Below are 27,067 nucleotides of genomic sequence, written 5' to 3' on the forward strand. Positions count from 1 at the left end.
ACAGAATGATGGCCCCTGTTCTTCAAGGGCTCTTTGAAAAAATGGAAAGCTCTGACAAAGGAATCTAGGCAGCTTTCTCTTACCTACATACTTGTCTTTTTTTTGTTCTCCGTTTTTATTCTCAAATGCACTTTCCAATACCATTGTTTCCATGTTTTGAAGCACCTTGGTGGCCCAAAGGGTAATGGCACTTTTGTTTTCTCTGAATTGTATATCATCAAAAGTATTCCAAACATTTTCAGAAAACTGTGGAACCTTTTGAGAAAAAAAAGAATAAAACAAATAGTTACCTAAGAGATACATGGCACCCAGGAATCCTGAAATGATGGGCACCACAATGGGCTAAGAAATTTCTTTCCTCTCTCTCTCTCCCATTCTCACTCTCACTAGCTTTCTCTTCTCTGTCACATCAATGAAATAAAACTATTCTATGCAGCCTCCTCATATTAGGAAAGCATGAGAGGCAACAGTATAGTTATAGGTATAAGCCATCTGAGGGAAAGCTGAGGTATGAGGCTAATGTGCCTACCCCACAGGACTTCTCTTCACAGACTCATTGAACTTTGGGAGGTACTTTAGGAATCATCTGGTCTAATTTCTCTATTTTACAGATGAGGAAACTGAGGCCCAGAGAGAGAAAGTCACATAGGTTTTCTGATTCCAGTCCTCTGTACCACAGTAATTCCTCCAGTAATTCAGGGGTAGGGAAAAGGATTAAGGTAGAAAATAGCTTCATGTAAAGAATCCCTGATACCCTGTAAGAACTTTGTTCATGCTTCCTCAGGCATAAGTTAACCTTCTGCCCACTGAACCAAATCCACAACTTATAGGTCTAAATTGCTGCTCAGGGCTCAACAGTCAAGTGGCTATATGATTCTCTCCACTATGCTACTCTGAGTCTTAGGAGAGCCATCCTCCTTGGAAATCACAATTCCTATTCATTCTATGAAACCTTCTCAGGGCTAACCCAGCCTATTCTCAAAGGCAACAAGAAAGTCTAATCTACCCTTTACCCATAAAAGACACTTTTATTATTTTAAGAATACTTAATGGTAATCCCTACTTATCAACTGATCAGCAGCCTCAACCATTTAGAACATGGGGATGATTGGAGGAAATCCAATAGGTGAATAGATAGAAAAAGTTCTCTGACCAAGAAGGAAAATAATACAAGATTAGAACCAAGCAGAGGTTTTAATATGTTGACTTAATATTGTATATTCAAGACACATACATTTTTGGAGATGGCTGCTAAGGGGATTTGTTTTGCTTCACTATGTATGTTTGGTACAAAGGTTTTGTGTTTATTTATTTTCCCCCCAGTGAAATGGGGTTATTTTGGACAGAGAAAAATGTTGATTAAAAATTATTTTTAAAAATGTTCATATATTATAATATAATAATAGTATATATGTATATAATAATATATGTGTGTATATACATACATAGACATACACGTGCATATACATACACACACATACATATGCATACACACATACATATATATTGCTTTAAGGTTTACAAAGCACTTTACATATGTTATCTCATTTGATCCTCACAATAATACTGGGAAGTAGATGCTATTATTATACTCATTTTATACATAAGGAAACAGGAAGAGAGGACTATTTCTCAGGCCAGGGTTCCCCAAACTCACCTGACTGCTGCCTCCAGAAGTTGACATGCCTTCTGTAAAAAGAAAAGAGCAAGAAGGTTATTAATTACTGAATCTCAGCCTTGGAAAGGACTCAAGGTCAACTGGTCCAACTGACAACTAAAACAGGAATCTCCTTTACAATGGTCCCTAAAGCCCTTCAGAGAGGATAGCACCAATTGTTGCAAAGTTTTTTCCTTATATTTAGCTTGTTTTCCTCTTTGTGACTTCAACTACATTATGCCTTGTTCTGCTCCTCTCTCCTGAGCCAGCCCTTAAAATATTTATGATTATGGATTTAAAGCTGGAGGGGACCTTTGAGGTAATCGAACACAATCCATTCATTTTATATCTAAAAAAAGGGAGGCCCAGAGAGGTTGTGACTTGTCCAATATCACACAGCTAGTAACTGTCTAACATAGGATTCAAATCTAAGTCTTCTAAGACCAGTGTTCTATCCATTGTTTTGTTTTTGTTTTTGCGGGGCAATGGGGGTTAAGTGACTTGCCCAGGGTCACACAGCTAGTAAGTGTCAAGTGTCTGAGGCTGGCTTTGAACTCAGGTCCTCCTGAATCCAGGGCCGGTGCTTTATCCACTGCGCCACCTAGCTGCCCTGCTTCTATCCATTGTACCACACTTTCTTATCATCCCATAACCCCCAAGTCTTCTCTTCTCTACATCAAATATCCCTGGTACCTTCAACCTACCCACATGATTTCGAGGCCTTTCTCCATCCTGATTGCCCACTTCTGCATACGTTTAGGACAAGACGTTCCCTATTGTACTTATATCAAGCTTGTTTCGTTTCTTATCAATAATAGCTAGGTAGTAGCTAGTACATATACAGTGCATTCGGATTTGCAAAGCACTTTACAAATATTACTTCTTCCTTCTGAACCACATCTAGTCTCTTACAAATCCTGAGAATGGCCTCAGAATTGATGCACTAATAAAAAAAGCAAAGAGGTCCTTACCTGGACAGGATTTGAAAAAACTCAAGAATGCATGGAAAATGTAATATGGGCTGTAACAGCTACACTGATAACTTCCATCATGATTGATACAGACTTCATTGTTTCTACATATACCAGGATCATCACACTCATTAATATCTGCAACATAAGAGCGGACTTGTTATCACTCTCTTCATCCATCCATCCATTCACTCTTCTATCCCTCCCTTCATCCATCCATCCATCCATTCACCTATCCATCTATTAATCCATATATTCATTTATCTATTCATTCATGCTATTCATCCAGTCAGCATTTATGAAACCTTACTAATGCTTCAGGTCCTGGTGATACAAAGACAAAACCAAAATGAAACAACAGTCCCTGCCCACAAAGAGTTTCTATATTACTGGGTGGAAACCACATACTCACAGATGAATCAATATAAAATATATGCAAAGTAAATACAAAGGAATTTTATTGGAGAGGTCTCATGTAATAACATTTGCAGTTAGCCCTGAGTGGAGCTAGAGAATCAAGAAACATAAATGGGGAGGAAGTACATTCCAGACATAGGAGAAAGGCTACAAAAAACGCCCAAAGGTGGGAACTGAAAGGCATGTTATATACAGAAAGTAACAAGGAGGCTAATTAGACTAGAACCCAGAATATATGAAGGGCAGAATTGTGAAACCAGTCTGGAAAGAGAGTTTGGAAATAAGATTGTGGAGGGCTTTAAATATCCAACAGAGAAGTCTTTACTAAATTTCAGAGTCAATAGGGATCCATTTAATTTTCTAGAGTAGGAAAGTAACATGGCTATACCTAAGTTTTGGGAATATAGTTTGCCACTGTCCAGATGATGGATGAAAATGGAAGAGATTTGAGACAAGGTTACCTTTTAGAAGAGGTGATGAGGTCCTGAACTACAGTGCTGGACATACAAGTGTAGAGGAGACAGAAAATAACGTTGATGTGGAAACAGAATTAATAAGATATGACAACTGATTGAATATGGGTACAGAGGGAAAGTGAGGGAGAGGGAAATTCAAAGATGATGCCAAAATTAGATGCTTTATAGGATTATCGTTGGGGAATAACTGTGCTATAGCTTTGCTATTGTCTACTCCAAAATCCAGGATCACATTCTACCCCAGATATTCCAGGATCACCAAGTGATCAGAACATCCTTTCTCCTAGGTATCTACATCTAATTAGTTCTGCAGGCCTAATCTCTTGTTTTCAAACCTAGAAGAGGTTCTTATTGTAATCACTTGACTTTCCACTGCCTTATCTTGAAGTAGAAAATCCTGTGGCAGAAGAGATTGAAGAAGACAGACTTGAGTTGATTAACAAGGAAAAGGAAATTATGAAGATGGTTTGGAGAGAACCGAGTATATGAAGAAGAGTCTGAACTTGAAGATGGGAAATTTGGAGAATTTGGGAGAGCATGAAGAACAATTGAAAGAGAAATATTCCACCAAAAGTAAGAGGAAAAGGAAGGAGAAAAAGGAACCAAAGAGAAGCCATATAGTTTGCAAAACAAATTGATAGGACAAAAAGAATTTCATGAGAGAAAGGAAAGAGAGTTAGGTGAGACTGTCAAGTTAAGGGATGACAAAAGGGAGTAAAAGGAGTGGAAAAAAGGTAGAGATATTAAGTGAGGAAAGGGGACTAACCCCATCCCCAAGGAATTAAAGAGTGTAAAGGCATAAAGAGGGTTAAAAAGTATAAATCTCCAGTAAGAATAGTAATATGATCAGCAAGATGGCAGTGTGTGTTTTTACACACCTCAACATTGTGAAATATTTTTGCTAACTAGCTGGGCCCTAATCTAAATGGGGGGAGTAATCTTACTGGGGTACCTTATCTGGGGGCTTTTGACTGGCTGGCTATCTGCCTGCTATTCATTTAATATGGGCCATTTATAAAATTTCTCCACATTGCTCCACTACCAAAATTGATAAGCAAACAATTAAGAAGCCTCTTAACTAAATAATCAAAGCAGAATTTATTTATAAAAATAAATGTAAGAGATAAGGGTTAAGAAATGCAAATTATACAACCTGTCTGCTTTTAATACAATAAGGGCCCTTACTGCCTCTACCCTTAGGGTATGCTCCAGCTTTCTCCAACTTTCACTCTTTTTCTCCTTCACTCTGGCTTCACTTTCACTGCTCAGCTCCTTTCTTCTAACTCTAAGGCCCTTTCTTCACTCTTTAACTTCTCTCTCACTACCTTAGCCTAGTCTCCTTAGCGAACCCCTTTTCTGTACTGTTGTGACGAACCCCCACGTGCTTCTCTTACCCCCTTGCTCTTAGCTTTTTCTCGGTCTCTGTCAGCCCCTCTCTTTACATAGCCTCAGTCTCCTTAGCGTCCTTGTAGCAACCTCCCTGTCTGTCTTCTCCAACCTGTACCCTGTGCTGACCACTTCTGTGTTGACCACCCCTTTGTCTTGTCAGCCTCCCTTTTTATTAACCTTCTCTCTCTCAGGTGAAATCCAGGGCCGAGCCCGTGTTGTGGGAGCCTGCAGCTGAGGCTGGGTGAAGCAAACCCTGGCATTCCTGAGGGTTTTCTTGCACTTCTCCACTCTGTGCACAAGCTGCACTGTGCCACACCTGTGGCTCGGGGTTCTCAGTCCACACAGCTTAGCCTGGCTCAGAGACACCCCTCCCCCCCACCCCCACTCCCACAGCTGAAGCAGAGGGGGAGGGGAATCTCCACTTGGGGAGCTTGAGACCAATTTCAATGCCCACAACATCAAAAAACCTCAAAAGAAATAGACCCCAAATATATAGTAATTAAAGCTGAATCCACAAGATGGAAATATCAACCCTCTGCACAAAGTAAAAACCTCATGAAATAATATCAAAAAACTTAAACACTTAAAGTGCCCATTGATCATTCCAATGCTCAGCCTGGCCTATACTCTGAATGTAGCCAGCACAACTTCACAATCTGATATTTCTTATATTTGACCAATATCATACTGTTTCAAGAGGATTTTATGTTATTGTTGTTCAGTTATTTTTCAATTTTGTTTGACTCTTTGTAACCCCATTTGGGGTTTTCTTAACAAAGATACTGAAGCAGTTTGCCATTTCCTTCTCCAGCTCATTTTAGAGATCAGGAGAACAGGGTAAGTGACTTGTCCAGAGCCACACAGCTAGTCAGTGTCTGAGACCAGATTTGAAATCATGAAAAGTCTTCCCAAATCCAGGCCTTGTACTCTATCAACCATGACACCTAGCTGCCCCTTCAAGTGGACAAATGACCTAAATATTAAAAGGTTATATCCTTTAAAATGTGGGGGAAAATTGGTGGACATGTCTTTCACAAATAGCTAAATGGAAAATTCTTAATCAAATAAGGTCTAGAGAAGATCATAAAAGAAGAGACAGAAAAATTTAATTACATGAAATTAAAAAGATTTTGTTTCACAAAATACAGCTTGGATAATAAGAAAGATAATTGATTGTGGAAAATATTTGTATCAACTATTCCCAATTGTAAGAAATGAAGGCAATATATAAAACCAAGAGATATTCTCCAATAGGTAAGTAGTCAAAGAATGCCACCACATTTCTTAAAAAAATTGCAAGCCATTAACAGCCATAGGAAAGACTGCTTTAAACAATTCATTACAAAATATAAATTAATATAATTTTGTGGTTTTCCTTATACCCAGTAAATTATCAAATATGATAAAAGTATAAAGATATGCCATGTTGGTGGGGCCATGGGAAGATAGACACACTAATACACTGCTACATATGTATCCCAGAGAAATTGAAGAGCAAGAAAGGTCCTACATAGAATATTCAGAACAGGGATTTCTGTGGCAAGAAAAGATAATATAAAGTGGCTACTCATAAATTGGGGGATGGCTTCACAAACTAATGTTGCATGAATGTAATGAAATATTTTTGCTTCATGAGAAATGACAGTTCAGAGTTAGAGTTCAGAGACATACGAAAAGATTTATACAGACTAATGCAGAATGAAGAAAGTAGAATCACAAAACAATATGCACAATGCCTACAACAAACAAATGAAAAAGTACTATAAAATTAAACTAAGTGTATCCACCATGCAAAATCCCATAGAGAGGTTTATGAATAAGGATGAAGAATTGCTGCTGAGACCATCAGAAGCTCAAAGGAGATAAAATCCAAAAATAAAAGCCAGTAGTAAAGCCTATGACTTCAAATTTCTACATAAAAATATACACAACTTAGCCAATTGTCAGGATAAATTATAGGTCTGAATATAAGGAGGCCATTCTGACTTTATGGGTATCACTGAGACATGGGGATGAGACTCATGATTGAAGTATAGTTCGGTTTGGGTATACATTATTCGTATTATTCAAAAGAAATGCCGTGCACATAAGGCAGGTGCATAGCATTGTACATTAAGATTTATGTACTCAGATCCAAGAATTTGAAGGGAGAAGCATGATGGAATGTATTTGGGTGAAGATAAGTAGATGGAAAAACAGAAGCAATTTTGTCATTAGAATAATTTCAATTTTGTCTAGCCAGAAAGAAATGCAGAATTCAGGAATCAAGTCACATACCTGGCACAGGGACATGATATAATAATGATGGGGACTTCAATTACCCTGAAATCTGCTGGAACTCCCTTCTCTCTCTTCCTCTGTGTTTCCCTGTCTCTATCTCTCTTAAAAATCAAGCATTTTAAGCTTACTGTTAATTTCATCCTTCAAAAAATGGAGGAACCAACAAGAGAGAAATCAATTTTCCACCTTATTCTCCCCAACAGGAAGGAACTGTTTGCTGGCTTGTAAAGCACAGGATCCTTGTGGAAAGTGACCACTTCCTCTTTAAAATTGTAATAGAGAAGAAAAGGATGCTAGATGTAGTTGAACATTTACTCCAGATTTTAGCTAGCCATCACATTCTAGCTAAGAGGGTGATACTCTGAGCCTTCCAACACAGAGACTGAACTGGGATGTAGGCCCATATATACACTAGAGAAAGCAAAGATACCAGATAAACCACAAAAGATTTTTTGTAGGAAGCAGCAAAAGATGATAACTAGCACCTTTGTCACTCATATCCCAGGGCTAGTTTGCAAATCCAGTGTGGACTGAGTTAGGCAGATTCAAAAGCAATAAAAAAAAGTAGTTAGGATCCCATCAACTAAAATTCTGTGGAGGAAGTCAGCTGAGGACAAATGGGAAATTCTCAAAAATTAAAACTTAAAGACATAAGAAGAAACAATTCTAATAAGGGAGAAAACATAGGAGCTATCTGAAGAAACTACTGCGGATGCACAGAAAAAAGTAGCCAATCAATTCAGATTTTTAAAGGTATATGCAAAAAGAAGTATGAGAAAGTAACAAAAGATAAATGGGAAAGCGTGGCATAATCCTGAAATGACAATGTCAGGAGGGCTAATGCTCAGAAAGAATTCAAGCTGATTGATGACAACAAAAACTATTTTGAAGCTACCTTGGGGGAAAATAAGAGGCTCAAAGAAGGGATTACTTTAAAAAAAAATAATACTTTTATTTAAAGTTTTGAATTCCAAATTCTATCCTTCCTTCCCTCCCTCCCCTCCCCCCTCTGCCAGGCAGTAAGCAATCAGATATAGGTTATACATGTGCAATTATGTATTTGTGAATAGGAAGATGTCCATTGAGGGAGATGGATAATTAAAGAATTCAAGGGTTATGCTGTATGACAAATAGAAAAATATGGAACTATTTGAATAGTTAGACTCAAAGACTAATTATTAATGGTTCAATGACAATTTAGAAGGACATCTCCAGTGGAGATTCCCAGAATTCCATCATGCATCTGTGCTGACCAATACTTCTATCATTGGATAGAGACTTATTTATCAAATTTTCTAAGGATATAAAGTTCAGAGGAACATATTGGAACACAGACAGGAGCCCAAAAGACCATTATATATTAGAATAATGGTGTTGATTGCAGATAGAAATAGGTCCCTACAGGGCATACTGATTTCAAAAATGATAAGTTGTCATTATCTATGTCATATTGTATTTTTATTTATTTGGTTAAACACTTCCCAAATACATTTTTTTTGTAGGGCAATGAGGGTTAAGTTATTTGCCTGCAGTCACACAGCTAGTGTCTGAGGCCGAATTTGAACTTGGGTCCTACTGAATCCAGGGCTGGTGCTTTATCCACTGTGCCATCTAGCTGCCTCCTCCCAAATATATTTTAATCTGGCTGGGATTTTGCAGCACTGCAAGCCTACTGTCTATAAAGTTGATATCTTTAGTCTAGAGCACTGAAGTGAAGCTATTAAGATGACATTGGTTAAAAAAAAGTCTACTTCACAAGTGCAGGACACATAGACAGAAATTAGTCTGAAAATGATGAGAATGTCAATGGACATCAAGCATAAGGTGAGTCAATAATGTGATAAGACAGCCCAAGAAGTCGGTGTGATCTTGGGTTGCCTTAAGAGGCATAACCTCTAAGAGTAGTAAGGTGGTAGTCTCACTATACACTGTCCTTATCACATACCTCAGAAGGGCTGTGTTTCCTTCTGAGCTCTACTGACTTGGAAGTTCACTGATAAACCAGAGAGTATCCAGAGAAAGACAATCAGGATACTGAAGCATCTTGAGTCCATGCCATATGGTGGTTGTTATCCTTTGTTCTCAAAGAGGACATCACTGTGTCAGAGTCAAGTTACCGGGTGTCCAACTTCAAGCTCAGAATGCTCTACCACAGGTCAGGCATGAATAATCCATGTGAACATTTGGGTTGGATTCTCTAAATTTGCACATCTCACATTTCTTTCAAGCTACAGCACCTTCTCTGATGAGGGCAAGCCATGCTAGGAGGTTCTATACCAGTGTCTCCCATGTCATGCAATCAATTCCAAAGTTCTTGAGAGTGTCCTTGTATCACTTTTCCTCACCACCATGTGAGTGCTTGCCCTCTGTAAGTACTCCATAAAATAGTCCTTTAGGTAAGCATATATTTAGCATTTGAACAACGTGGCCAGCTCATCAGAGTTGTACTCTCTGCAGTAGAATTAAATGCTTGGCAGTTTGGCTTGAGAGAGGACCTCAGTGTCTGGTATCTTATACTTCCAGATGATCTTCAGAATCTTCCTAAGACAATTCAAATGGAAATGATCCAGTTTCCTGGCATGGTGCTGGGAAACTGTCCAGGTTTCACAGGTATACACAATGAGGTCAGCACAACAGTTCTATAGACCTTCAGTTTGGTAGTCAGTCTAATACCTCTTCTCTCCCACACTTTCCTTCAGAGCCTCCAAAATGCTGAGCTAGCTTTGGCAATGCATGCATCAACCTCATTATCACTGTGGACATCACTGGAAAGTATACTGACAAGGTAAGTGAACTTATCCACAGTATTCAAAACTTCTCCATTTGCTGTAACTGATAGTTCCATGTATGTATGTGGTGCTGGCTGATGGAGCACCTGTGTTTTCTTGGTATTAATTTTTGGACAAAATTAGCACAAACAGTAGAGTATCAATTCACACTTTGTTGCATCTCAGCTTCAGAGGCTGCATTGAGTGCACAATCATCTGCAAACAAAAAATTATGCGCAAACACTCCCTCCACTTTAGTCTTGGCTTGTAGCTTTTTCAAGTTGAAGAATTTACCATTAGTGCAGTAGCTGACCTAGATGTTGTGTTCATCCTCATTGAAGACATTTGACAACATGGCTGAAAACATACTAAAAAGCATGGGAGCAAGCACACAGCCTTGATTCACTCCATTGGTGACTGGGAAAGTGCAAGAGCATCATTCATCATTAAGAAGCTAGGCAAGCATGCCATCATGAAATTGATCTACGATACTGATGAACTTCTCTGGGCAACCTTTTTTTTTTTTTTTTTTAGTGAGGCAATTGGGGTTAAGTGACTTGCCCAGGGTCACACAGCTAGTAAGTGTTAAGTGTCTGAGGCTGGATTTGAACTCAGGTACTCCTGACTCCAGGGCCGGTGCTTTATCCACTGCGCCACCTAGCTGCCCCCATGGGCAATGAAATTTTGATATATTTTTCCATAAGCCCTCATGACTAACAGTATCAAAGGCCTTGTTCAGGTTTATGACTGTTATGTACAGACCTCAGTTCTGCTCCTGTCATTTCTCCTGGAATTGTCAAGCAGCAAACACCATATCAACCATTCCTCAACCCTTACTGAATCCACACTGGCTCTCAGGTAGATGACCATTTTGTAGGTGAAGGATCAGCCTATTAAGGAGGATTCTGGTAAGAATCTTACCAGCTCCAACCATTCTGGAGAGCAATTTGGAATTATGCCCAAAAGGCCATAAACCTGTACATACCCTTTGACCCAGCAATACCACTATTAGGTCTTTTTCCCAAAGAGATCATAAAAAAGGGAAAAGGACCCAGATGTACAAAAATATTTATAGCTACTCTTTTTGTGGTGGCAAGGAATTGGAAATTGAGAGGTTGCCCATCAGTTGGGGAATGGCTAAACAAGTTGTGGTATATGAATGTAATGGAATACTATTGTTCTGTAAGAAACGATGTGCAGGAGAATTTCAGAGAAACCTGGGAGGACTTCCATGAACTGATGCTAAGTGAGATAAGCAGAACCAGGAGAATATTGTACAAAGTATCAACAACATTATGTGTTGATAAACTGTGATAGACTCGATTCTTCTCAGCAATACAATGGTCCAAGATAGTTCCAAAGGACTCATGATGGAAAATGGTCTCCAAATCCAGAAAAAAAAGAACTGTGGAGTCTAGATGCAGATTGAACCACACTATTTCTATTGTTTTTGTTGTTGTTTTTCTTTTTTGAGGTTTTTCCTTTTTGCTCTGATTCTTCTTTCACAGCATGACTAATGCAGAAATATGTTTAATGTGATTGTACTGTGAGAACCAGGGTGCCATCCCCTGCTGAGAAAGACATTGTGAGAATCCTGACAAGAAGCATGTGACTAGCATCCTGGAAGTTGCCTGGTATCCAGAAGTTGCCTCTATTCATAGAACCACCTATAAGTCATGTCAATCAATGTAAACAGCCAATTAGCTTGGAGCTATGTGTGGGGATAGCCCCTCTTCCCACAGGAAGCTTCCACTTGAATGGACTGAGAAACTGTCTCTTGGTTTACTGGGACAAGCTTGTGGTGGCAGAAGAAGCAGTCCAGGCTTTTTCTTAAACTCTCTGAATGCTATATGTTCTCTTTACTAAACCCTAATATACTTTAATAAATACTTAATGCCCAAAGACTGGTGCTAAAAGTTTCTCATTTAAGGTGACCACACATCAGATTTTAAACATCACAGTTTATATATAATCTATATCAGATTACTTGCTGTCTTGGGGAGGGGGGAGGGAGGAGAGGGAGGGAGAAAAATTTGAAACTAGAAATCTTATAAAAACTAATGTTGAAAAACTATCTCTACATGTAACTAGAAAATAATAAAATACTTTCATGGGGAAAAGTATAATAAAGATATTGAAGGAGTTAAAAAAAAAGAATCTTGCCAGCAATGACCAAGAGAGACTCCCCCCTGACCCCATAACCATTACAGGACAATCTATTTCCTTTACCTTTATAGGGATGGACAATGGAGGCATATTTGAACTCCTGGGGGATAACCTCCTCTTGTCATATAAGCCAAAAGATTTCAGTCAACTTCTATGTGAACATTGGACCCTAAACCTTGTAAATCTCAGCTGAAATAGAATCAGCACCAGGTGCTTTTCCACATGATGGTAAAGAGGAGATCGATGGAGTTCAAAACCTCTTCTTCAGTTGGAAATTTCTCTAGAGAGGGGTTGACTTATATTTGAGGTAAATGGTTAATAGCTTTAGCATTGCTATTGAGAACCCTATGGAAGTGTTCATCTCATCTCTCCAGGATCATGTCCTTAATCACAAATCATTTTGCCTCCATCATGTAATGATTGGAATGATGCCACCTGCTGGAGACTTAATGTAGAAAAGCTCCACCATGAGGAGAAGGCCTCTGAGGGCAAGCCATGCGGTCAAGGTCCTTGACGTTTGCTTGTGGGTACTGTCTATCAAGGCTACCAGCCAATCAACTTGAGGAGCCTCCCATTTCTGGGAGGAGGACATGAAGTAGGAAGCAGACGCTGGTGGAGGAGTTCTCTCTCCTCTGGTTCCAGACCTCGCCATGGTGGGTCGGATGATGGGGTCTCTTAGAAATAGTTAGATTTTTACCTTTTTCTCTGATCCTAATGCTCTTTAATAAATACTTAAACAGTTAAATACTCTTGCTAAAGCTTATAATTTATTGGCAACCACTCATTAGATTTTAGATAATATAGCTAGAATTTTAGCCCCTTACAATCAGCAGTGAGTAGTTGAGATGCACTGTGTCTTTGGCCCACAAAAGTTCTTTGGATTGTTGCTATCAGCATAAAACTGAATTTCATCTGCCTTCTTATTGTGTCAAGAATCCTGCATCTCTCTAAACTTCACTTATATCTTTGATGGAGTCATGGGCTGCCTTCTTAGATAAAGATGAACTATCCTGCTGGCAAACCCTATGGAGTTCTCATTTTTTCATTTCTCAGCTTCTTAATTTCCCCATCATTTTCATCAATCCAATCTTGATGTTTCTGAGTGTTCTGACCCAAATGAGCAAATGCAGTGCTCTATACCAAATCTCTGAAAGCTACCCACTCCTTTTCTGCTCCACTGTTGCCAACTGTGTGATGGTTCAATTTCCCCTCCAAGTTAGCATCAATATTCCAAAAGAAGACCAGCTTATGATTCTGAATGACTTCAATGCTAGAGTAGGCTCAGACTACCAGACATGGCAGGGTGTCCTTGGGAGTTATGGAGTTGGAAATAGCAACAGCAATGGTTACTTACTACTGAAGACTTGACATCTCCTGACCTCATCTCCTACATTGCCTTCCATTTACCTAAAAGCAATAAAACTTCAGTATGCACCCTTACAGCAAACATTGCCATTTAATAGATTATTCGATTGTAAGGAAAAGAAATAGACCAAATGTGAGAGTGACAAGGGCAAAGTGTGATGCAAAGTGAGGTACAAATCATAGATATATTCTCTCCAACCTAAATATTTGCATACAACAAAAGCTGTGGCCCCAAAGCAAAATGAGTACCAGAAGACTTAATGTCAACAGATTAGAGCCATTCTCTGAGAGGGAACAGTTTCTTTTTTTTCTTTTCTTTTTTAACATGTAACTTGGGGAAAATTCTAAACAAATAAATAAACAAACAAACAAGCAAACAAACAAACAAATCAGTAAGTCATTCAATAAATACATGAAAAAAAATTTTGTTCACATTGATTTTTTTAAAACTTTGTGTTTTAAATTTTCTTCCTCTCTCCCTCCTCAACCCTCTCTATGGAATCAAGAAATTCAATACAAGTCATACATGTGCAGTTATGCCAAACATCTTCACATTAGTCAAGTTGTGAAAGAAAATAGAAAGAATAACTTTAGAAAGAGGAACTAAAAATAAAATTATACTTCAATCTATATTCAAATACTATCAGTTCTTCCTCTGCTGATGGTTTGCATTTTTCATACATCCTTCTGATAGCATCCTGCTCATCATTTCTTTCACAGTTACTATTGCTAACTGTATTGCCCTCCATCCTATTCCCAACTGTAACTATTGGAATGATACCACCTGCTGGAGACTTACTGTAGAAGAGTTCCACCCATGAAGCAAAGGTCTTTGAGGGCAAGACCAGGAGTCTTTTCTTTGGCATCAGGAAGTGACGTTGGGTAGTGGGAGGAAGAAGGAAGAGACTGGCGCTCTGTCTCGGGCTCTTTCCTGGAACTCTGGTGGAGAGCGGAGCTAGAAATGTGCTCTCCCTTTAATAGATAGGAATCTAGGCCTTTTTCTCTCTCTTTACCAAATTCTTATTCTCCTTAATAAAATGCTTAAAAGTCTAACTCTTGCTAAAGCTTATAATTTATTGGCGACCACTCATTAGATATTTTAGACAGTTTAGCTAGAATTTTAGCCCTTAACACTCCCCTTGATATTTACTCTACTTTCTATGTTCTTTCACCCTATCCCTACTCAAAAGTGTTTTTCTTTTTACTGTCCTCTTCCCCAATCTGCCCTCCCTTCCTTCACCTCTCCCCACTTTGACTAAATTAGTTTCGATCACAAAACCCAAACTAGATTCACAGCACTCTCCTTCACTGCAGCCACTCTAGAAAAATGTGTATACAGCTCCAACTTCAGTAAGCTGGCTTTCATTTGCCAGTCGTTTCACTCAGGACTGCTATTTGGATGAGATACCTGCTGAGTTCTCTTGCAAAAAGAGCTGTTCATCTTTGAGGTCTACTGGATTTTGTGTTGTCTATAACTGTGCACACATTTCATGTACTGATGGTGAGTGGAATCATCTTTGCAGAAGTTTTTGTATACTGTTTTTGTGTTTTGACCACATGGTGGGATCCCCACCTACCACAGTAATCAGGCCAGGGTTGGTTAAGCAGGCAATTTTTAGGGCACCTTTTCTAGCCCCTTCCTCACACCAGGAGGTGAGCAGTGTGGTCCTTAAAAGGCTGCTCAGATACCTAGAAGGCTGCCAAATACCACTGCTGCTTCCTGTGGTAAAAATTATTTGTGGTAAAGATTAATATCGAAAGTTTTAGCTGAATCATTTGGGAGGGGCCACACCTGGCCCACCCTGAGATTATGTATGCTACTGAGGACATCCCCTTTTGAGGGAGGAAAAAAATGGAACACCAGACCTCCCCTTTTGGGGGGGGGGGAACGGAAATGTGACCGGAAAGGAGGGAACTTCCGGGAGGTGGGGCGTGTTCAAGGAGTTCACACTCTTTCAGCTTGGTGGGTGATTTTCTGGAGGCATCCTGGACCTGACAGAGGGGCACATGTTTTGCTCCATTTTGGGAAACTGTGTTTTCTAACGAGCAACTGTAAACTGACTGGGTTTGGTGAGTTTAACCCTAAATTCCTTTGAACTATCCTAATTGGAACACTCTGGAATTTCACAGGCTAAGCTTAGAGTTAAGACTATCTGTATTTCTACTTCCTTATTTCTTTAATTGGTTTCACCTTTGTGGTTTAATTAATTCCCAAGTAATAAAACCTGACCCTTTATGAACTAAAGAGTTAAAGGCTCCTTTTCTTATTGGCCTGGGAGGAATATATAAAAGGGAAAGTTCGAAGGGGAGATTAAACCTAAAAGAGTCCCTCATATTTCCGGGACCTCAATATTAAGGTTAGTCACCCTAATAACACTGTATATCAAATTTTGGCCCTCACATTCCCCAGCTACCCTATGCCCTGGGCCACCTGTATGCAGGGTAGTAACTACAGCTTTTATGTATCTGTCCCCGTTGCTTCATCACTTGCCTATCACCACAGGACTTTGAGATAGGTAAAAATGGTAAAATGATATGGGTGATGCCTTTTGACTCAAGCATAAATTGGATTTAAGTAAGGCAGAGCTGCATTAAGTCATTGGCCTCACTCTCTCTTCCGAAGCCATCACAGTCCAGTGCCAGGACAGAGTCAAGATGACAGGTGATAGCTTGAGATGCAGTGGATGACCGTGGCATTTGTAACAAAGCTCTAAATGCACCACAGCACCTGCTTCAGCTGCTTTCATGGCCATTGGAACAAATTGTTCTCATCACCCATTCCACCAAGGGAAGTCCTCACATACTTGGGATGGACACCCTAACTAGACACCTACCTGGTCACCTAACTCACCAGTGGGTTTGAGACTCCTTTGTTACCCTCAACCTCATTTAGCTTGTCTGCCTAAATGGTTTACTGGAGTGTGCCCACTACCGCTCAACTCCCTCCATCCACTTTTCCCAACATCCTCTTTACCTTTACATCTCTCTCTGGGGTCACTGAAGAATCTCTCTCCAGACTCAGAAGTATATCCATCTTGGCAGGTACAGAAGGTGCCACTGAAGCAGTAGGAATGATTAGGACATTGAGGACAGGAAGCTACAGAAGAAGAGAGACTGTTCAGAGGGATCCTCTGGTTGTAGTGAACAACTTTTTAAAAGTCAGGTGGATTCCATATTGTGTATCCATGTTCTAAGAGATACCACTAACACAAAAATGAGGGATACCCTGGAGAGAAAAAGTCCCGGGGTTAAAGGAGTGCTTCATGACCTGTTGTGGACCCATGGCCTGGGGAAGGCCATTAAGGTCCACTTTCCATAACTTAATACTCCTATAATGTGGATGCTGTGAGAGTTCTTAGAATAGAGGACATGGAATGTCAGCAATGGATGGGATTTAAAGATCACATAGTCCAACTCTCTTATTTTACAAAAGGGCAAAGTTTGCCCAAGATGGGAAGAGATTTGGGGTATAGTGGAGTTTGCTAAAGATAGCAGGGGTCATTTGTCTTATTTCATAAAGGAGACAAAGTCCATGGCCCATCCTATGGAACAAACTCTTTTCTTCCTAGTCAGAGACCCCTTCCCCATGGTCTGGCACTGAATGGGGTCAGTTCTCAGTAAACTTACCTCCCTGCTTCTGGGCTGTAGAAGTTGCCAAGAGGATGAAGAGCCCTGGAAGAGAGAAAGGTAGACTTGGGAACCAGTAGGGAAGGTGTTGTTGTTGTTGTTTGTCCTTCATTCTTTTTTTATTTAACAATTTAGGAAATTTGCAGCCATCAGAAATTCCAGGGCAATTTCAGGTGCAATTGGGAATTCAGGTATCTCTGTAGAGCTGGTATTATAGTGAACCTTGTAGGTAAAATATATGCATACTTTTGATAACACATGTAATGGAATTTCTCTAAAATTAACCTCATTGGTTTCATTTTCAGCAAACTGACCAGGGGCCACTTAACATGGTTTTTATTGTTACTGATGTTAAAGCATTCTCCCTTTCTACGATAAACTCATGACCATCAGAAGATATCAATTTCACATACATAGCACCTAGGCTCTCACACCCACCATATGTTTTATCTTCTCCATCCATTATCTCCTTATGAAATTATGTTTTGTTTCCACAGGAATTTTAACAAAACACCTTCTTGTCAATTCTGCAGCAGCAGCAGCTTGGTCCCTGCTCACCAGCACAGCCCCTGCTCCCAGGGCCACCCCCACCCCACCCCAGGGCCCCAGCCGCCCACCCATTTGTCCTTCATTCTTGAAGAGGACCATGGCATCAGGAGGTGATGTCATGACTTGCAGTGAATTGGGTTTAAATGAGGGAGGGCTGTGCACAGTCACCAGCCTCACTCTCTTCTCCGGAGCCATCTGGGTCCAGTAGCAAGATATGCATCATGGAGATGGCCCCAGATGTTTAAGGAAATTGGGGTTAAATAACTTGCCCAGAGTCAGTCAGCTAATAAGTATCAAGTCTGTGGCCAAATTTGAACTCACATCCTCCTGACTCCAGGGCCAGTGCCAGGTGGAATGAGTTCCAGAGAGAGAGAGGTAGAGTTGGGTACCAGTAGGAAAGGTGGAATGAGGCTGAGAGACAGAGAGAAAGACAGAAAGAAAGACAGAGGGAGACAGAGAGACAGAGATAGAGACAGAGACAGAGACAGAGACAGAGACAGAAAGACAGAGACAGAAAGACAGAGACAGGTAGAGCTGGAAACCAATAAGGAAGGCGGAATGCAGTCCAAAGCCAGGGGCATGACACTGCATCACAAAATCATAGTATAGAATTTCAGAGATCAAAGAGACCTTGGAAGACATCTAATCCAATGCCTATAGGAAGAAGAATCCCATCTATAACACACCAGACAAACACTCACTCACCCAGCCTTTGTCTGTGCTCTCCAGTATGGAAGAACCCAATATTTCCTGATGCTACCCATTCCTTTTTGTAAATATCTAATTATGATGAAAGGTTTAGAGACTTAGAGATAGAAGGGACATGTCAGGTTGTCAAGTCCAAATTAGATAATCAAATGATACATTTGTAAAATACTTAGTACAGTGCCTAGCATGTAGGAGGTACATAACAAATGCTTATTACTTATCCAGATCTTGATTCCTACAACTATAAAATAAAGGCATTGGAGCAAATGACCTCTAAGGTTCCTTCCAGCTCAAAATCTATAATCCTATGAAGTAACCCAGATTAGAAAGGTTTCTTCACCAGTACTCCCTTGCAGTAGTTACCTATAATCCCAGTGCCAATAGCCAATCAGGAAGAAACTCAGCTGTTTTTCTTGGGGTGAGGGAAGAGGGAAAACCCATACTTTTAATGAGTCATTGCCTTTAACCTCACAGTCAATACTTTCTATCTGATATATGACAACAGAGACCCCATTGACCACTGAAATCAGGAGATAACCCCCCAAAACCTCAGTTTAGTTTCACATCTTCCAGCAATGAACTTTAACTCAGGTTGCTGGCAAGTAGCCAAAGGGACTGAGATGTCTTGGAGTTCATCTATCCTGCTTATCCTTGATCTCTACTTAGAGAAAATCTACTAGAAAAGTAACAGAAATTCACAAAATAGAATGGAAAGAGCAGTGTATCTGGCATTGGAGACTTGAATCTAGAACCCAACTGCCACACTAGCTGTATGACCAGGAAGAAATTTGTGGGTCTCAGTTTCCCAATCTGTAAAATGAGGGTAATAATGCTTATAATAATAGAAAACACTTTGTGAATTTTAAAATACAATGGAAAAGTGAGCTCTCATTATTATGGAATTTTAGAATTGAAAGGTAGATTAGAAGTTGTCTAAGCTGACATGTTCATTTTACAGATGAGGAAATTTAAGTCCTGAAAAGAAGTGACTTACCAAAAGTCTTTTAGGTATAATTTTTCTATTATATTAACAACCAATTATTAAATCAGGATTAAGGCTTTTTCTCTCTATTTCTCTCTACTCAGGGACCAGACCCTGTAAGTCAGTCAGTGTCTGAACTTTGTTGATAAAAGAGGTTGCCCAAATCCTTCTGGAATGAACCTGCTTCTGGATCTTGGTCAGGACCCCACACAACTAGAAGACCTTACTCATGTTTAGAGGATAAATAGAATTTAATCTAGATGAATTCCAGTCCCAAAGCATTAAGCCCATGTCCTTATACCTCTGCTCTGGAGTCTAGGGAAACCCAGTCCATGGTTAGAAAACCAATCAGCTCAAATTAGTTCAAGAGAGCTAAGTGTGAAAGACATGAGGGGGCAGAGCTACAATGGCAGAGGAAAGACATTAAATACACAGAACTCCTGATACAATTACCCCCAAAAACAGCAGTAAAAGAACCCCTGAAGCATAAAAACCCACAAAAATTTGGGCTGAGATTATTTTCCAGCCATAGACAGATTAAAGGGTGGCATGCTGAGCTGTGAGTAAAGTTCAACCCTGTGATCATGCCAACAGAGACCCCAGGCACACCACACCAGAGGAACTTAACACCCGAGCTTCTATATCAGCTGCAGCACCAGCGTCTTCTGGAACAGAGCTTGTAGTCAGGTGAGAGGGCTGAGTGACTGGCTGGGAGGGGAAGGTGCAGGGGTGTCAGTGGTACCTAGGAAGAAATTCAGCTATCCCACCCCAGTGGGAAATCAGGAAGAAATGCTGAGCAGCAGGAGGCCCAGGTGGGGGAGGGGCACAGGCTCATCAAAGCTAAGAACCACCACAGTGCTCTGCTGGCTGGTTAACTAGCAAGTTGGCTTGAGGTTATATTCAGAGAGAACAGGCCAGGTGAGAGAAAAACCTGCCCTCCCTCAAACCAGAACACCTGGGACCCTCTGAAGCTGGGGACAGTAGTATAGCCTAGAAGCAGGGCCCCTCAGTGGGGAGTTAAAAGTCAAGTAAAAGATGAGCAAGCAAAGAAAGTTTAGAATTATAGAAAGTTTCTTCAGTGACAAGGATGATCAAGGTACACCCTCAGAAGAGTATAACAATCTTAGGGCCCTTACATCCAAAGCTTCCAAGAAAAATATGAACTGGTCTCAGGCCATGGAAACTCTCAAAAGGGACTTTGAAGAGAAAGTAGGAGACTGAGAGATAGAAGGAAGATTTAGAGAGAGGGAGGAAAGAATGGAAAGAGAAATGAGAGCAATGCAGGAGAGTCATAAGAAAAAAGTCAACAGTTTGAAAAGTCAAATGTAAAAGGAGATAAAAAAGCTGTCTGATGAAAATAATTGCCTAAGAATTAGAATTGAACAAATGGAAGTTAGTGACCTTATGAGAAAACAAGACACAGTAAAGTAAATCCAATTGAATGAAAAAATAGAGGGCAATGTGAAATATCAACTTGGAAAAACAGCTGACCTGGAAAATAAATCCAGGAGAGATAATTTGAAAATCATTGGACTACCTGAAAACTATGACTAAAATAAGAGTTTAGACACCATCCTCCAAGAGATTGTCAGGGAAAATTGCCCTGATATTCTAGAAGCAGAAGGTAAAATAGAAATGGAAAGAATCTACCAATCACTTCCTGAAAGAGATCCCAAAACAAAAACCTCCAGGAATATTATAGCCAAATTCCAGAACTCCCAGGTCAAGGAGAAAATATTGCAAGTAGCTAGAAAAAAGGAATTCAAATACTGTAGAGCTCCAATAAGGATAAAACAAGATTTAGCAGCATCTACATTAAAGGCCCGGAGGGCATGGAATATGATATTCCAGAGGGCAATGGAACTGGGACTACAGCCAGGAATCATGTACCCAGCAAAACTGAATATGATCTTTCAGAGGTGTAAAGAATTAATTGTTATTTGAGGTTTTTATGACCCCATCTTTTGGCTAGAATTAAAAAAAAAAAAAAAACCTCGGTGCATGCACTGGCTTCTGGGGCTCTGCAAATGGCACTGTAACGATTGGAATAACGCCACCTGCTAGATACTTACTGTAGAAGAGTTCTGCCCATGAAGGGAAGGTCTTTGAGGGCAAGACCAGGAGTCAGGAAGTGACGCGGACTAGTGGGAGGAGGAAGAGACTGGCGCTCAGTCTGGGGCTTTTTCCTGGGGACGCTGGCGGAGAAGGGAGCTAAAAATGTGCTCTCCCTTTAATAGATAGAAATCTAGGCCTTTCTCTCTCTCTTTACCAAATTCTTATTCTCCTTAATAAATGCTTAAAAGTCTAACTCTTGCTAAAGCTTATAATTTATTGGCGACCACTCATTAGATATTTTAGACAGTTTAGCTAGAATTTTAACCCTTAACAGATGGCAACCACGAAGAGGAAAGCTAAACCTCAGTCTTCTTCTGAGTGCATGGAAGAAACATACCTAGATCAGAATCTGAAGTCAGTAATTTTGCAGTTAAGGTCTATATTTAATACATATCAACCCACTTGGGCTGATGTCATTTGTCTTATGGAAATTATACTATCCCCAAGTGAAATTGCAGATATTGTCACAGCAGGAAATTCCCTAGTGGCTTCCAGGGAAGCTTTAACAGAATGGCCTCTCCAGGAGTCAAACTGGGATTAGAACAATCCACAGCAATTCCAAGAATTAAAAAATGCTAAGGAAACGCTACTGAAAGGAATGGAATCCTGTTCTAAGAAATCTGACAACTGGCAAAAAATTTTAAAACTCGCTCAGGAGCCTAATGAACAACCTAATAGATTTTATAATAGACTTTGTAAAGCTGCTAGGCAATTTACAAGACTGGACCCACTAGACTCGAAAGACTCCTATATTGTACGCAATACATTTGTATATCAATCACTGCCAGAAATCTGTAAATTTTTTTTTATGACACAGTGTCCAGGCTGGAAAGATATGGCTGTAGAAAGGCTTAAAGAAATTGCCTCCTATATCTTTGAGATGAATGAAGACAATATGGCTAAGCAAAGCATTCTGGCACCAGCACTTTCAGGGCAGGCATTTAAGGTCAGTACAAAACCCCTAAGGTGTGTCAGTACTGTGAAAAACAAGGACACTCATTGAGAGAATGTAGAATTAGAAAGCAAGAACTCAGGCGGGCAGGAACTGAGGGTCTGGAATATTTTTTCAGGAGAAACCAGAATAATTATGGAAATTTTTACCAGAAAGGAAACAACCAAGATAATTACAGAACTTATTACAACCAGAATCAATATAATCATATCAGGGAGGTACAGAAGGACAGAATCAGAATTGGGGTAACTCTAGAATACCTCAGAGGGAGACACAGGACTGATGGTGTCCATGGGAGGAGTGGAAAATAAATACAGAAAGCTTTACTTTTCCAGATCCTGAATTCTTGAACCCCCTTGTGCCAATCCATTCACCTCCCCAGAGTAATGAACCCCATGTGACCCTCAAAGTTTGGGACACGTATTATGATTGTCTGTTAGATACAGGAGCCTCTAAATCAGTCTTAGTGCATAAACCAGACCCTGGATGCAATGCTATTGGATCTTTAAACATGGTAGGAGTCTCAGGTAAGGCCCAAAGAGTAGCAGAATTAACCCCTTGCATGGTATCTATGGGGCCTTTAACTGTAGAACATTAATTTTTACTTATGCCTAATGCCCCTGTAAATTTATTAGGTCATGATCTCCTTTGCAAGCTTAGAGCAACCATATTTTGTGCTCCAGATGGGGCTGTCTCTCTGCGGTTGCCAGAGGATACTGTTCATTTATTACCAATTTTGATGGCAGACGCTCAAAGAGCAGTACAGGATACATCCAAAATCCCCTCTGACATTCCTGAGTCCCTATGGGCCTCATCCTTTACTGAAGTGGGGCTCCTTAAATCTACTATGCCTGTTACTATTAAAATTAAAGGGGGACCACCTCCATCCATTCCACAGTATCCATTGTCTAAAGAAGCTACAGAAGGGATCACCCCTATAATTGAGGTTCTGAAAAGTCAGGGTATTATTGTCCCATGCCATCATTCTCCATGTAATACTCCCATTTTGCCAGTTAAAAACCCCAAGCCTGGCCCAGATGGCAAACCTGTTTATCGTTTTGTACAAGATCTTAGGGCGATTAATAATTATGTTATTCCTAGACATGCTATAGTCCCTAATCTTGCCACCATAGTTTCTTCAATCCCATGTGAGGCTACATGCTTCACAGAGGTAGACCTCTGCTCTGCCTTTTTCTCTATACCAGTGTGAGGACTTCCAGTATTTATTTGCCTTTACCTGGAAAAATATACAGTGGACCTGGACTAGACTCCCATAGGGATTTGTGGACAGCTCTACATTATTTTCTCAAATTTTACAACAGGACCTGGCCTCCATTACTTTTAAAGGTTCCACTTTAGTGAAGTATGTTGATGATTTACTTTTAGCCTACCCTGATGCTGACGCCTGTCAGGAAGACAGCTGCCATTTATTATTAGAACTATAAAAGAGAAGCCACAAGGTCTCTAAGCCAAAGGTGCAATGGTACTTACCTCAGGTAGAATATTTGGGCTTCATTCTGGCTGCTGGAACTCGTTCTGTCTCTCCTAAGGAAGTTCAGGCTATTCAACAACTTGCTGCTCCCTCAACTAAGAAGCAATTAAGGGCCATTCTGGGAGCAGCTGGGTATTGCAGACAATGGATACCCTCTTTGGGTGAAATTACTAAGCCTCTTATAGCTCTAACCAAAAATTCTGTCCAAGAACCTTTACAGCTGGATTCCAAGCATCTCTCAGCTATGACAGAATTGAAGCGGGCATTGTTATCAGCATCTGCACTAGGACTCCCAGATTATAGTAAGTCTTTTACTCTTTTTGTGAATGAACAGAAGGGAGTGGCTTCTGGGGTCCTGACTCAATCATTAGGACCTGTCCAGGTCCTATAGCTTATTATTCGAGCCAACTAGATTCTGTGGCCTCTGGGGTGGAACCCTGCCTCAGGGCAGTGGCAACTATAGCCCTTTTGGTAGAAAAAGCCTCTGATTTGGTCCTAGGTAATCCTCTTATAATACAATGTCCTCATGAAGTAGAGGCCTTCTTACTACGCCATAGAACACAAACCTTTTCATATCAAAGGCTGGCTAAGTATGAAGTAACCCTGCTAGGTCATGAAAATATCACTTTAAAATGCAGTCCTTAACCCAGCAACACTGCTCCCTAACTTACCACTCTTGGGGGAGCCGTTGCCTGACTATGCCTCTTTAGTTGATATGGCTGAGAAACCCCATGATAATCTTTTGGGTACACTGTTAGAGAACCCTGATATTGTCCTCTATATGTATGGTTCTTCATTTATGAAAGATGGCATCCATTTCACTGGGGCTGCTGTAGTTTCTGATTATGATATTATCTGGGCAGCTTGTCTGCCTTCACATTTTAGTGCACAAGCTGCTGAACTTGTGGCTCTTACACAAGCCTGTAACATAGCCAAAGGGAAGAGTGCTTCCATTTATACCGATTCCAGATATGCCTTCAGTGTATGCCATGCTGTAGGCATGCTGTGGCTACAGAGGGTCTTTCTAACATCCTCTGGCAAAGCTATTGCTAATAGAGACCTTATCAGGACCTCCTATCTACCCTGAAACTTCCCTCTGCTCTAGCAATTGTACATTGCCCTGCCCACACAGGGAATAATGATTCTGTTTCAAAGGGGAATGTATGAGCTGATTCAACAGCAAAGCTCACTGCTTTAGAAGCCCCTGAACATTATTTAACCTCACCTTCTGAGGATGTTTTTCTCCACCTAACTTATGATGATTCTGAAGTAGAAAGGTGGAAAAAGAGATTCAAGGCTAAACAGATCAATGGAGTCTGGATGTCTTCAGAGGGAAAACCACTTCTCCCCCAGAAATTCTATCACCAGGTATGCTTCTCTATTCACAAGAAAGGCCATTTTGGCACACAAGGCATTGTGAACTCAGTTAGAAGGACCTGGTTAGCACCAGGTATAACTAACACAGCATCTCAAATCTGCTAAGGCTGCTCCACATGTCAGTCTTACAATCAACATGCCTTCCATGCTAAAGCATATGGATGGTGCCCTTTGGCATATACACCTTTTGAACATCTACAAATTCACTTTATTTCTATGCCCAAAGCAGGACAATATAAATTTTACCTTGTTATTGTTGACCAGCTCACTCGATGGGTGGAGGCTTTTCCTGCCCCACAAGCAACTGCTGGCTTTGTGGCCAAAGCTCTCTTACAGAGAGCCCGCTTTGTGCCACCAGCATGCATTGACTCTGATAGAGGTACACATTTTACAGATTCAATTCTCTCCCAGATTTATTCTTTCTTGGGAGTAACTCCTAGATTTCATACTCCTTACCACCCTCAAAGCTCAGGCCAAGATGAATGTATGAATAAAGAGCTTAAGAGCATGATTGGCAAATTATGTACTGAAACCCATTTAAAATGGCCTGATGTTCTACCCTTGGCATTATTCTATCTGTGCAGTAGACCAAGAGGGCAACTCCACATATCTTCTTATGAGATGCTTTTTTGTCACCCTCCTATCCAAGCTAAAACTTTTTCCCCAGTCTATACATCACTGGTGGGAGGTGATACTTCTGTTGCTTCCTATATACAGAAACTACAAACTAGGCTATGTGAACTCCATGAAGCAGGAGTTGCTGTGCAAGCTGGTCCTTTAGACTTTTCCTTGCATGATTGAAGTCCTGGAGAAAATGTATATATTAAAAATTTTTAGTGGACTAGTGGGACCCAGCCCGCTTGGGAGGGACCTTTTCAGGTATTATTTTGTTTTGGGGGCAGGGCAATGGGGGTTAAGTTACTTGCCCATGGTCACACAGCTAGTAAGTGTCAAGTGTCTGAGGCCGGATTTGAACTCAGGTACTCCTGAATCCAGGACTGGTATTTTATCCACTGCTCCACCTAGCCACCCCATTTTCAGATATTATTGACAACTCCTACTGCTATTAAAATTGGAGAAAAAGAATTTTGGATTCATTGTTCTGTGATGAAATAATGAGATTTAGCAAAGACCCACCTGGAGATTAATCTAGACTGATTGAATCAAGTGAGAGTGATTAACTGCTGATTAGCCTACTTCAAGTTAACTGGATTGTAATCACACCTTGAGAACACCTTCAGAACCAATGGATTTGGATGATGCCAACCAATCAGTTTGAAGCGGTGTGTAAGGACTGCCTCTGTTCCAGACCTATAAAAAGCTTCCACAATCAGTTTGCTGGAGAGAGTTCGTGATTGAAGCAGGCTTGTGGCAGAGGACTTGAGGAAGAACCAGACCAGGCTGGAACTCTAGGCTAAATAGGCTTGTTTCTTAACTTTCTGAACTCCATGGGAATATCTGTATGCTTTAATAAATGTTTAATGCCCAAGGACTGGTGCTAAAGCTTCTAATTTAAGGTGACCACAATTTAGATTTTAAACATCACAGTTCCCACATGAAGCCTGCACCATTTGTGGGTAAAGTAATTTCAGATAACACTCAACCAGCTGCTAAAGAGCAAAGAAACCAAACGGAGCCCAGGGGTGATAGACAATTCCAATTTGCAAGCATTATAACTCAATTGCAAACCCTGGGACTCAAACTCCATAAGGTATCAGAAGATGGAAATTGTCTTTTCAGAGCCCTTGGAGACCAGTTAGAAGGTCATTCCAAAAA

General features: G+C 40.4%; 1 protein-coding gene and 1 pseudogene across 1 annotated transcript in view; both read right to left on the reverse strand.

The window, feature by feature from the left end:
• Positions 1-17,228, reverse strand: part of LOC122745463 (adhesion G protein-coupled receptor E3-like) — a 42,881-nt gene extending 25,653 nt beyond the window's left edge. Inside the window, exons 1-5 of the mRNA XM_043990791.1 lie at positions 17,117-17,228; positions 16,464-16,586; positions 2,629-2,766; positions 1,658-1,686; positions 84-246 (exon numbers count right to left, since the gene is read on the reverse strand). Coding sequence (XP_043846726.1) covers positions 84-246; positions 1,658-1,686; positions 2,629-2,766; positions 16,464-16,586; positions 17,117-17,228 — 565 coding nt within the window. The remainder of the gene's footprint in view (positions 1-83; positions 247-1,657; positions 1,687-2,628; positions 2,767-16,463; positions 16,587-17,116) is intronic.
• An 11-nt stretch (positions 17,229-17,239) lies between these two features.
• On the reverse strand, positions 17,240-17,579 carry LOC122734963 (annotated as a pseudogene).
• Between the last annotated feature and the right edge of the window lie 9,488 nt (positions 17,580-27,067).

The sequence above is a fragment of the Dromiciops gliroides genome, chromosome 1, assembly GCF_019393635.1.
Source record: "Dromiciops gliroides isolate mDroGli1 chromosome 1, mDroGli1.pri, whole genome shotgun sequence".
Lineage (NCBI taxonomy): Eukaryota > Metazoa > Chordata > Mammalia > Microbiotheria > Microbiotheriidae > Dromiciops > Dromiciops gliroides.